General features: G+C 40.6%; 1 protein-coding gene across 2 annotated transcripts; it reads left to right on the top strand.

Annotated features, from left to right (window-relative positions):
- The first annotated feature begins 1,172 nt into the window (after positions 1-1,172).
- On the top strand, positions 1,173-7,775 carry LOC143876782 (homeobox-leucine zipper protein ANTHOCYANINLESS 2-like). 2 transcript variants are annotated; one of them, XM_077378483.1, is made up of 9 exons: positions 1,173-1,787; positions 1,932-2,125; positions 2,542-2,659; positions 2,768-3,445; positions 3,904-4,005; positions 4,124-4,336; positions 5,531-5,705; positions 5,800-6,167; positions 7,037-7,775. In XM_077378483.1, the coding sequence occupies exons 1-9, from the start codon at positions 1,644-1,646 to the stop codon at positions 7,412-7,414; spliced, it is 2,370 nt and encodes a 789-aa protein (XP_077234598.1). In that variant the 5' UTR covers positions 1,173-1,643; the 3' UTR covers positions 7,415-7,775. The 2 variants fall into 2 exon arrangements, with proteins under 2 accessions (XP_077234598.1, XP_077234591.1); XM_077378476.1 differs by having other exon boundaries at positions 1,929-2,125.
- The last annotated feature ends 4,484 nt before the right edge of the window (positions 7,776-12,259 follow it).

Raw genomic sequence — 12,259 nt, 5'->3', positions numbered from 1 at the left:
GAAAAGGAAAATGAACACAGTTGTCTATACGTTGCACAAAATTACAAATACATCCCTGGATGTTTCAAAATAGCAAAATGTATTTATTAATCACGAGGTTGACACCGAAACCTTAGATGGCGCCTCTCTCTCTCTCTCTCTCTCTCAAATTCAGTAATTGGGAAATGATATATTCGCCCCTCTTTCTTGCTTGGGCCACCCCTTTGTAGTGTAAAAGCTGAGTCATGATTTAAATACACAACCCAAAAAAAAAAAATGATTTAAATACACTAAATGGGGCTGGCCCGGGGAAATAAAGGGGGTGACTTCATCACTTCCCTCTGTAACTTTGCATGGAATAGGCCGATTTTTTCAGAGTCTCAAATCTTCATTTCCAGACTGTACAAAGGACAGCTATATACGGCAACTTTTTCCCCTGAAAATTTGTCAGGAAATTTCTTGTTTGCACCTCTCGAAGAGAAATAGCCGATATTATTCAACGAGAAACTGCCGAGATGGAGATTTTAACCGTGGCCAAGCAAACGAGATTAACTATATCTTCTTGAAAAATCCTCGTCGCTAAAAAAGAAAATGAAAAGAAACGCCAAACTCGAGACATTTATTGATATTATAAGGGTAGAATAGTCATTTCCTCCGAGCACAGTTTCAAATCCCTTTCGCCGGTGATAACTGAAAACGGAAATTAAAAAAAAAAGAGTATAAAGCAAAACCCAAACCAATTTTGAGCCCCGTAACGGACGCCATGAGAGGTGATTGAGTTGACCGGGAGAGGTGACCGGGAAACGCCGTATCTCCGGTAAAACTGTTTCTGACAGAAGAGAAGTAAATAAATAAAAAGGGTGGAAAAGGGAAAAAGAGGGGGTTGGGTTTTATTTTCTCGTCGGAGATTTTTCGTGCCATTGACTAACGAGCTTTCGTCTTTCAAGTCTTCGTAAGTCAGCAATTTTTTCTTTCTTTCCTTATTTTCTTTGATTTTTGAAATCTTTTTTTTTTTCTCTGGTAAAAACAAAAGGAGGAAGAAGTCACTTGGTCAACCGAGGCCCATTTTTCTTTGTTTTTATGTAGTTGTAAGGCTTCGAAAGAGTCCACACATGAGTTTATCTTCACCTTTTCTATCTGCCATTTTTAAGCCTTCTTCTTTTTCTCCCTATGGAAGAAAGGTAGAGGTATTATTGTCTTGGGCTTTGGGTTTTTTTGGTTGTGTTAGAGAGAGAGAGGTGTTGAGTAGTATTCTGGGTTTTTGCTTGCCTTTTTTTCTCTTTCTTTCACTCTAGAGAGAAAGAGAGTGAGTTGGAGGCATTTATTTATTTACAATTTGGGTTTATCCTTTTGCTTTCTCTCCATTTCTGTCATTTTCTTTCTACTTTTCCTCCTTCGCTTTTAGGGTTTCGTTCCAGCTCCTGTTTCTTCACTTTCTTTCTGTTTTTTTTCTCTTTTTCTGCTGTTTTTTATGTTGGTTTTTTTTTTTTTTCGGTGAATTGAAATTATGTTGCATGGTTAGAAGGGTTGAGATTTGGAGAAGATGACTTTCAAAATTTTGTTTTACAGATGGCTTTTGAGATGAGAGAGAAGAAGGAAAGAAACTAAGAGATCCGAGAGAGGTCTATACAAGAAAAAATATCTTAATAAAAGTAGGATTTTTGATGAGTTTGGGGGGTTTTCTAGACAGCAGTTCTGGTCCTAGGGTTGTGGCCAACATGCCAGTGGGTGCAATCTCTCAGCCACGATTAGTCGGACCCAACCTCTCTAAGCCCATGTTCAGCTCTCCAGCTCTCTCTCTAGCCCTTGTACTCTCTCTCTCTCTCTCTCTCTCTCTCTCTCTCTCTCTCTCTCTCTCTCTCTCTCTCATTTTTGTTCTTTTTTTGGTTTTGTGTTTGAGCTAAGTTGAGAAGTGGGTTTCTGTTTTTTTCACTTTCTATTTGGTGCAGCAGGCTGGCATAGAAGGACAAGGCAAGATGGCTTCGATTGGGGGAGATTTTGATACGCCTGGTGGGAGGAGTAAGGATGAGGAGTATGAGAGCAGATCAGGAAGCGACGGCGGATCTGGTGATGATCAAGAAGATAATCCACCAAGGAAAAAGAGATATCATCGACACACACCTCAGCAAATCCAAGAGCTTGAATCGTAAGATTCCGAATCCTCTTCTAATCATCATTTATATTTATTTGTTTTCTTTGATGAAGATAACAATTTTATTAAATAATAATGGATTACATGTGCACTTCAGGGGTAAGGATTGCCCCATATGAAACAATTTGCTAGAAGCTCTTGGCTAAGCAATCAGCCAAATTATTTTAACTTTCAAGGAATAAGAGAAAACTAGTAGACTCCAAACAGACACATATCTTTTATTTCATCCGTAAGATTAGCAACTCTCAATTGCCCGTCACTAGTCCTTTTAGCCCACAAGATAATGTTAGAGGTGTCAATCCTTGGTGAATTGTGCGAACCTCAGCTTCTATAGAGTCTGTGTCACACGCTCATTTCTTCTTTCAATCTTACTTCTTAAATGAGATTAATTTGTTTTTTTTCGGTTTCAGTCTCTTTAAGGAATGCCCTCATCCGGACGAAAAGCAAAGGAATGAATTGAGTAAGAGACTTTGCTTGGAGAGCAGGCAAGTCAAGTTTTGGTTTCAGAATCGGCGTACCCAGATGAAGGTAAATTCATTTCACAATTTCTATTGTGGGTTTATGTTTCTTTACTGTCATTTGGTAATTAAGATCTATTTGGGAAGTATGGAACTCAAAATTCTTCTCGTTTAACAGACCCAGCTCGAACGACATGAGAACTCAATCCTTAGACAAGAGAACGATAAGCTCAGAGCAGAAAACATGACAATTAGGGATGCTATGAGGAACCCAATTTGTAGCAGTTGTGAGGGGATGGCTATTCTTGGCGAGGTTTCTCTGGAAGAGCAACATCTAAGAATAGAGAATGCTCATCTGAAAGAGGAGCTAGATCGAGTTTCCGCCCTCGCTGGAAATTTTTTTCGTAGGCCAGTCTCTTCCATTGCCAATTCCATCCCTCCCCATATGCCGAACTCTTCATTGGAGCTCGCAGTTGGTAGCAATGTATTTGGCAATTTAAGTACCACATTGCCCTTGGCAACTGATTTTGGAGGTGTGGTTTCGAGCGCATTGCCTGTAGTCCCAACTGCGAGGCCAACAGGTGTGATGGGGCTGGAGAGATCAATTGAAAGAACGATGTTTTTGGAGCTTGCATTGGCGGCCATGGATGAACTGGTTAAGATGGTGCAGACCGATGAGCCTCTTTGGCTTCCAAGCTTGGAAGGGGGAAAGGAAACATTGAACTATGAAGAGTATCTGCGTGTGTTTCCTCGATGTATTGGAGCAAAACCAGTAGGGTTTGTGGCTGAGGCGACGAGGGAGGTGGGAATGGTCATAATCAACAGCTTGGCTCTGGTGGAAACCCTGATGGATTCAGTAAGATATATCCACCCCTCATACAGCTGTTTTTCTCTGATTTTTCTGGGTTCTGAAACACTTTAATGTTAATGTAGTATTGTTTTGCTGTTTTCTGGACTGCTAAATGACTTTCTAATTCAAAAATAAAAGCATTAGGGTATTTAGTGTCCTAATTGCAATCATATTTAGCATAGCAAAATGCTTCGTAGTTATGTGCAAAGAATTTTCGGAGAAATCTCTGAATGTGTTGTTTACGGAGAACTGTTAATCTCGGATTTGAAATGTAGCCTATATTTTGGGCCTTGTATCTTCTTCTTTTGCAAGCCATTTTGGTGAAATTTAATGTCTATTGGCTAGTGTGACAACTCGGGCTTCATTCTTTGTGTGTTTGGCATGAAGAGAACAAATTTTCTTCTCTTGAATGTCATCTTCTCCCTTCTCCTAATTGGTTTCATTCTAACACTTGTTTATTCCAGAATCGATGGGCGGAAATGTTTCCTTGTATGATTGCGAGAACCTCCACTACAGATGTAATATCCAGTGGCATGGGAGGGACAAGAAATGGCGCACTCGAGCTTGTAAGTTTTCCTTTCTGCACTTTACATCTTAAACTGCAGTGTGAGTTGTTCTAGGCAGGCATTGATTCAGAGAATTCGTTACAGATTGAAGGTCTAACTAAACCTTTTGCATGTACAGATGAATGCAGAATTGCAGGTTCTCTCGCCGCTGGTTCCCGTCCGGGAAGTCAACTTCCTAAGGTTTTGCAAGCAGCACGGCGACGGAGTTTGGGCAGTTGTCGATGTCTCAATTGACAGTATTAGAGGAAACCCAACTGGAACAGCATATTTGAACTGTAGGAGGCTTCCTTCTGGTTGTGTAGTGCAAGATATGCCCAATGGGTACTCAAAAGTAAGCTTCTCATTGCAACTCTTTGAACAATGTAGTTCTTTTTTATTCAGGTACATCTAATCTATGTTCTTTTCTCAAATGGGTACAAATGAATAAGCATCTTGGAGCTTTGTTACATATTTATTGTGTATCTCAGCCTCTCACCCAAGTCAATATTTTTTGGGTTCAGCTCACTTGAGCTCATGCTTTCAAGAATTCTGCTGGGCAATCAATTTTAGTATGAGGAACAGATTTCGTATCTGGGGTAGTTCCAAAGCTAATTAACTGTCAAATCTCTTTAAAAATATAGACCTGATCTCCCAAGTCAAAGATTTTTGGGGGTTTAGTTCACTTGAGCTCTCATGCTTTCAAGAACTTTGCTGGGGAACAGATTTCTGTATCTGGGGTCTCTCATAAACAATTTGACTCTCAAACCTCTCCAAAAATCAAGACCTTCTGCCAGTGTTTTATTATGCCTTGGATGTTTCTTATGCTTAATACATATAATCCCTTCTCGACGTCAATGCCGCAGCTTCTTACTGTCTGTCTATATTCAGTTAGTCTTGTTTAGTACACATTGTAAATCGAGTCAGTGTTCAGTTTTTTAATTCATGGAAGTCTCTACTCCTGTTTTTCTGTAGTTCAAACACATTAATTTGATTACTTTTTGTGTAGTCTTTGTTATCTACTGATTATAATATCCTCCACAATTAGTTTACTTCCTAAAAGTTCTTATCTATGATTCTTTCTTCATTTCCTCTTTATAATTATTTACTTATTTAGTCTTCACTGAAATCGAGCGTAGAAAACTATTCATGATCTGGATACAGCCTTACCTCCTGGATATTATTAGGCTATTGATATTGGCACTGCACATATTTTCATAACTGCATTAACTCACCCTCGTCTTTTATTATTTAACCCATTGTCATGGTTGTAACAATCCCCCCCCCCCCCAAAAAAAAACAAACACAAACACAAAAGCCAATTAAAAGAGTAAAGACAAAGTGAGTTAGTGCAGTTATAAAAACATGTCAGTGCCAATATCAGTAGCCTATTATTATTCTCTTTCTTTCTCTCTCTTCAAGCGACGTTAGGAGACTTGGGAGGCAATGCAATTAATTATTATTTCGAGACTAAAAGGAAACGTTGACCGTTGAGGCGCACGTTAGACTAATGATGAGGGTGAATATTAACGTGTTACTGTGGGCGCAGGTTACGTGGGTGGAACACGCTGAGTACGCCGAGTGCGCAGTACACCAACTCTACCGACACCTCCTCAACTCCGGGATGGCTTTCGGCGCCCAAAGATGGATCGCCACTCTCCAAAGGCAGTGTGAATGCCTCGCAATCCTCATGTCTTCCACCGTCCCCACCAGAGACCCCACCCGTAAGAAAACAATATCAGCCGTTCAATTTCATAAAACTTAATCCAACGATCATGATACACTGATAGGTTTTATTTTTTATTTTTTTTGTTACAGCTATAACGCCTAGTGGTAGACGTAGCATGCTGAAACTGGCACAACGTATGACGGGGAATTTTTGTGCGGGGGTGTGTGCGTCTACGGTGCACAAGTGGAATAAACTGTGTGCGGGTAATGTGGACGAGGATGTTCGGGTGATGACCAGGAAGAGTGTGGATGAGCCAGGCGAGCCACCTGGGGTTGTGCTGAGTGCTGCCACGTCTGTCTGGCTCCCGGTCTCCCCACAGCGGCTCTTTGATTTTCTTAGGGATGAGAGGCTACGTAGCGAGTGGGATATACTTTCTAATGGTGGGCCCATGCAGGAGATGGCCCACATTGCTAAAGGACGGGACCATGGCAATTGCGTTTCTTTGCTCAGAGCTAGTGTAAGTACTGCTAAATATTTCTTCTTTATTTCAATTTGTAGGAACCCTACTTTGCCATCTTTTTGTCAAACTCTATCTTTTTCTCCTGTTTCATGTATGACTTTCACAAAAAGATGTTCATGGCTCTTTGCTGGTGAGGGAGAAAATTTCCCAGGCGGTCTATTTTTGTCACTAATATTTGCACTACCAAGCTTTAATATTTGCACAAAATCAGCTTGTCTTTTCTGTCTCAATTGGTTTCTGAGGTCTTTCTGTCAACTATGATAACCTTTGACAGCTTTTTAGATAATTAAAGACGAGATGTGTTTGTGCAATTGTTAAAACTTGGCAGTGCCAATATCAATATCCATTTTATATGGTGTAAACCTTGCATAGTCTAGTATTTATGAAGGTACTGTGCGGCTTACACAGTATGGTGAAAGCCTTGTATCGTCTAGTATTTTACAAAAGTACTGTCCGGGTTACGCAATAGGATGATCCAGACCGTCCATTTGATGGACACATTTCTTTATGATGATTCCAACTCTCCGATCTATATAGAAAAGCTGCAATTTGATGGAACCTCCAAAGATAAGATCCGAGGGTTGAGCTTTTTTCTGGCAAAACTACATTATTACCCACCAAGTGGACGGTTTGGATCCTCCTGTCGTATAAGCTCGTACGGTACTTACTAGACTATACCGGCTTTATAAATGGAAGTAAGGCTGAATGGGGAGGCCTTTCTGAGTTTGATTATGACGTCAGCGCAGGGTTTTACAGTTCGAGGATTTGCTGTTCTGGTTTTTAGCTTCTATGTATTTTCTTAACTTATTACAAGCTCCATATTGAGGATATCATTTCTCATGTAAATTTTCTGCCTAATGGTGCAGGCCATGAACGCAAACCAGAGCAGCATGCTAATTCTACAAGAGACCTGCATAGACGCGTCCGGATCCCTCGTAGTCTACGCCCCAGTCGATATCCCAGCCATGCACGTCGTCATGAACGGCGGAGATTCCGCCTACGTGGCACTCCTCCCATCGGGCTTCGCCATAGTGCCCGATGGGCCCGGATCCCGTGCCGGGTCCCACACCACTACAACAAACGGATCCCCCAGAGTCGGTGGGTCCCTCCTCACCGTCGCGTTCCAAATTCTGGTCAACAGCCTGCCGACAGCTAAACTCACGGTTGAGTCCGTTGAAACAGTCAACAACCTCATTTCATGCACTGTTCAGAAGATCAAGGCCGCACTTCACTGCGAAAGCTGAAGCTACACTAAAAAGAAGAATAGTAAGAGTGTTGGGTTTTTTTTGCAATGGGGTTGAGTCAAGAACGAACCGCGCGTAGAATCCTTGCTAGGTGGTAAGGAGAAAGTCGTGTGTTTACTCTCTCTTTCTCTGGGGTTTTCTTCAACTTTTTCTTAGCACTGAGCAAGGGTGGTGGTTCGGGTATTGACTCGTCGACTCAGCGAGATTATTCCAAGAAAAATCTAGACTCTTTAATATAGTATAAACACTATGATTAATTTAAAGTTGGTAGAAGTTGCGGATGTTTCCATTGTTTTTTATAGACTGTGATTGATATTCTGTCTCTTTAATCCAGTTATTCAATCTCTATACATGATGTTTATCGGGTCTTCTCCTTTTCTGTTAAAAAGGGAAATGAGCACAACCCCATATTTTATGATTGCGCAAACCCTGATTGTATTTTCTATCTGCTCTATCTTTAATAAAAGACAAGTTGAGTTAGTGCAAATATAAAAATATGTTTGTGCAGATAGCACGGGTACTGATTTAGTATCGGTTGTGGCGTTGGAAGGGGTTTCAGGCATTAAATGCTGTCGCTGTTGTGATGCAGAGCGTATTTAATGCGAGTGTGGCCTTTGTCCTTTATATGGCCTTTTTTTTACTGCCACGTTATTAGTATCTACACCCACGTTATGCATGTACCTTTTAGAGGTTCAGATCTAGGTTCGTTTAAATATAAAAAGTAGAGAAAGAGAAATGATGATGGAAGAGTAGGTTCGTATAAATGTAGAAAGTAAGGAAAGGGTAATGATAATGGAAGAAGGAAGGTAGAACGGCGGTCGTTGTGCGTGTATTTTATGTTAGGCCCGCCGATTTTGCAGAATCTCATTTCGTGTGGTTTTCAGGCTTTTTGAAAACGGGACGTTTCACATGCGTGAGGTGTTTCGTTGCAAAACCCTAATACCCTTTGTTTATTTTTATTTTTTTTGCATTTTTTTCATCTTCTTTTTTAACTTGGTTTTACGAAGGAATAACTTTGAAGCTCCCATGTTACGAATTTGATATAATCGCCCTCTTCTCCTCCCTGGGCCACCCCACTCTGGTGTGTTTCTGACTCCTCTTTTTGCCGGCTTAGTGCTTTCTGTACTTCTTATGAGTTTATCACTAAACCTACTCGTAATAAAAACATCAGAGCGATAATATGTGTCCAGTGTACCAAATTTCAGGAGTCCTATTATCAGTTGTCACCATCGTCAACATGTTCAAGGTCAGTCCATACTATCTGTACCAAAGGATAATTTATCATTATTCAAGGGTCCAATTATTGGTTGTACCTATCGTCAACATGTGCCATCTAGGTCTAAGTATAATTCACCACCATGGGTGTGATGCCAAAGTGTGGCGCCAGTTCAAAAGATGTTCTATTATTACAGAGTGGAAGAACATTGAAAGTGGTTTAGTGTTAATTTTGAAATGTTTCTGGGTATCTTCTTTGTTGAGCTTTTGTGATCGGCTGTTAATAACTTGTTGGGAGTTATAACAGCTAATTTAAAAGAAGGCCAGGTGCAAACATCGGCTTGGCCCTCGGACAATAATGGGGTTTATGAGTTTCTTAACTCATTATCCTCTTCTGTTTTCGTATAAATGATTACTCAGACAGCTTAAGCTTTTGGAGTAGTTGGCAAATGTCTTAGGCCCTGTTCGTTTTAGAATTTGACAACCGATCATGAGCCCCACACCTATTATTGGACTCAACTTTACGTTTAGTTTTGAGTCCAATAATATGTTTGGGGCTCACTCGCAATCTGTTGTCGTAAACGAACATGGCCTTAGCTTCCCACCTTGACTGGCATCCAATTATTGCAAGAAGAGTCAATTCAACAGATTCAATTACGTAAGTGTGACATGCATGGCTTTAAGCTACCTTTGAAATGTTGTAGTGCTAGGCCTTAATTTGGATTATGCCGATATATTTAAATTGCATTGTATTATAGTAAAGGTAATTAACTAAAATTATTTAAATGTTACATTTAATAGGTATAGCCGTACAGGGAAATTTGCATTAGTAAGAGTTTATAGCCACTTCAGTTTTTATACGGTGTCCCCGCATATGCATGCAAGTACAGTAAAAAAAAATACACATTGTTGGCCATGACTTAGGTTGGTCGTGCCCTTAAACTCATCTTCATTGGATGAACTTACCCTTTGATTCGTAGATGTTTTTATTTCCATACCCTCCGTTTTTAAACCTCTACAAAAGGGACGGCTAGGATCATCCTATTGGTATGATTCTTGGTGCACAATTTATCAAAGTCTAGCCCGGTCATACAGCAATTTTTATCCATTATAGCAAGCTCAAGGTGTCAAACGGGCACGCACGGCATGAGAAAACTCGGCCCACGGGCCAGGCACAGAACAGCAAGGCACAAATAGATCATGGCCGTGCCGGCAGCACGGCACGAGTAAGCTAGGGGTTAGGCACCGTACGGCCCACGGCCCATGGCCCACTTGAGTCGTTCTGTGCCGGCCCACTTTTTCCACCTTTTCCAGTTCTTCCTTGGGACAGCCCCTTCAAGCGTAAATGAGTCATGCAACCGTACCATGCTGTGCCGCCGCAACCTGCCGTGCCATGCCACCTACTGTGGCAATTCGTGCCAGGCCGGGCGTGCCGCGGGCTGGCATGGCATGTTTGACACCTTGGTAGCAAAGCTATCCACAGCGTGGCAAATATCTATTTAGTGAGTTTTTATATGGTGGGTGGCTGTATAGTCCAGTATTTTTCAAAAAGTACAATGGAGCAACCTTACCGTTACGCCAACGCTCGGCCTCTAGTGGTCTGTACAGTACTTTTGAAAAATACTGGATGTAGGACCACACAACATGTAAAATCTTGTACCTTTGCTCTATTTTGTAATTGGTTCTCCCAGCAGAAATCTTTTTTTAATGAGGACACAGCTGGGTGTAAACATCTAAATTAGTTTTTTATGTTATCTCAATAACACTAAATTAAAAAGAAAAATCCAAACCTTCAATCTTACCTTTTTTTGGGGGCAAACAACTAACTAAGCCCTATATAAATTGTCCATTTGCAAGCCATTGACAAGATAAGTTCTATCATTTGATGAATGGGATTTTGGGGTGCTATCTATACAACAAAACCTAGCAAATGAAGGCTCCTTATTACGCTATTGCCATGCGGATGGGCTTGTTGATAGAGTGGTTGAGATGTCCCAATAAGTATAATTTTTTGGTCATGTCGGTCCAGATCATGCTAATCATGTGGTTGATTTCATTGACCATCCATTTTTAAGAAGATAATCAGCTCGTCGGAACATCTAATCTAATTGATTTTATGGTCGGGATGTGTCCTTGATAGGGCCCACCAAAAAACTATCCTAATCGGGCTGTTGGGATAATCAATAAGTAAGATTTTATGATGAAATTGCTTAATGATAAGCCCTACCAAATGATGGATCTTCATCACATTAATGTAATGTGGGCCACACTGTTGCTCTCTTAATCACTGTCCATTTGCAAGAGTTCATTGAACGGTCGGATCAAATGATAAGTTCAAATTTATTATTATATGTCATCCCCACAATAGTGCCTCAGGAACGAACGGTCGAGATCACACTGATGTCATACGGCTTGGCCCACTATTCATTTCTTCATAACTGCCCATTCGCAAGCTGCTGATCAGATAATTAAGATAAGCTAATAAATTAATAATACATATGCTTTTATGCTTTCGTAGCTTGTTTACGCTGAGGCCTTGTTAGTTTTGGATTTTTAGAATTGATTGTATGTTCAAATGTGATTGTGGGGCTCAAAAGTAAATGCAATTTTAAGTCGACTCAAAATCAATTCTAAATGTCCAAAACAAACGGGGCCGGATGATTTTGAGGAGGTTTAATTAAGAAGAAAAATGCTAAAAATGCAATCACTATTACCATCATTCTGCCAATCGCTACTGGCCCCACATGTGTTGTGTGAACTTAATTGGATACATTGATCCAACAGTTGAACACAAGTCCAAGCCATGGCCAAAAGCTCCTTCGATTTGAAACTTGGCCCAAACGAGTGTGTGCGACAAATCAAGAGTGTAGTGAAATAAATGAAGAAAACAAGAGAGCAAGAGACAGAGATACAAGTGATTCACATGGTCGGCACCTGGCTAACTTCATGGGTAATCCAGCAAGTAGAAATTCACTATTAATAATAGAAAATTACGAACAAGGGTTAAAACCCTTACCTCTCAAGCAATGGTGAAAACCCCATCAGCACCTCTTCTTGCAACCCAAGCAAAAAACTCAACTCCCTCTTACAATGTTTTCACAACCCAAAATCATCATAAAAGAACCCAACAACCTTGGATCATAGCCCTATAATGAGAAGAAGAAGAAACCCTATGAGAGAGAACACCCCTTTTATTGTAGAGAAAAAGCAATTAACCTCACTATTGAGAATAAATCCACTATTAAAGATAAAACCCTCTTTAGTCAGTTATAATAAACACATTCCAAGAATGCCCGTTCTCAAGAATATTAACCCAAGTGATTTATATCACTCATCCATAAAAACCTCTTATGAGGAAACAAAAAAAGTTGTTTCCCACCTAAACGAAGCAACAAATCGTTTTATCGGGAATCTCCTCTATCATCGCTAACCATCTCCTCTCGATACACGCATCTCATCTCTCGCCAACCCACCGACCAGATCAACTGTCAAATTGTCGGCCACAGACCATCAGTTATCTCTCTCTCTCTCTCTCTCTCTCTCTCTCTCTCTCTCTCTCTCTCATCGCCCTTACAACAGAACGGGAGGCCATGTGAAGTAAAAATCAGACTACAAGGGTATTGGTGGGAT

Source organism: Tasmannia lanceolata, unplaced genomic scaffold (genome assembly GCF_043159265.1).
Source record: "Tasmannia lanceolata isolate RefF3 unplaced genomic scaffold, GAP_Taslan_0.1 ptg000002l, whole genome shotgun sequence".
In the NCBI taxonomy this organism is placed as follows: domain Eukaryota; kingdom Viridiplantae; phylum Streptophyta; class Magnoliopsida; order Canellales; family Winteraceae; genus Tasmannia; species Tasmannia lanceolata.
Note: the sequence above shows the minus strand (reverse complement) of the source record. Positions and strands in the feature narration are given on the sequence as shown.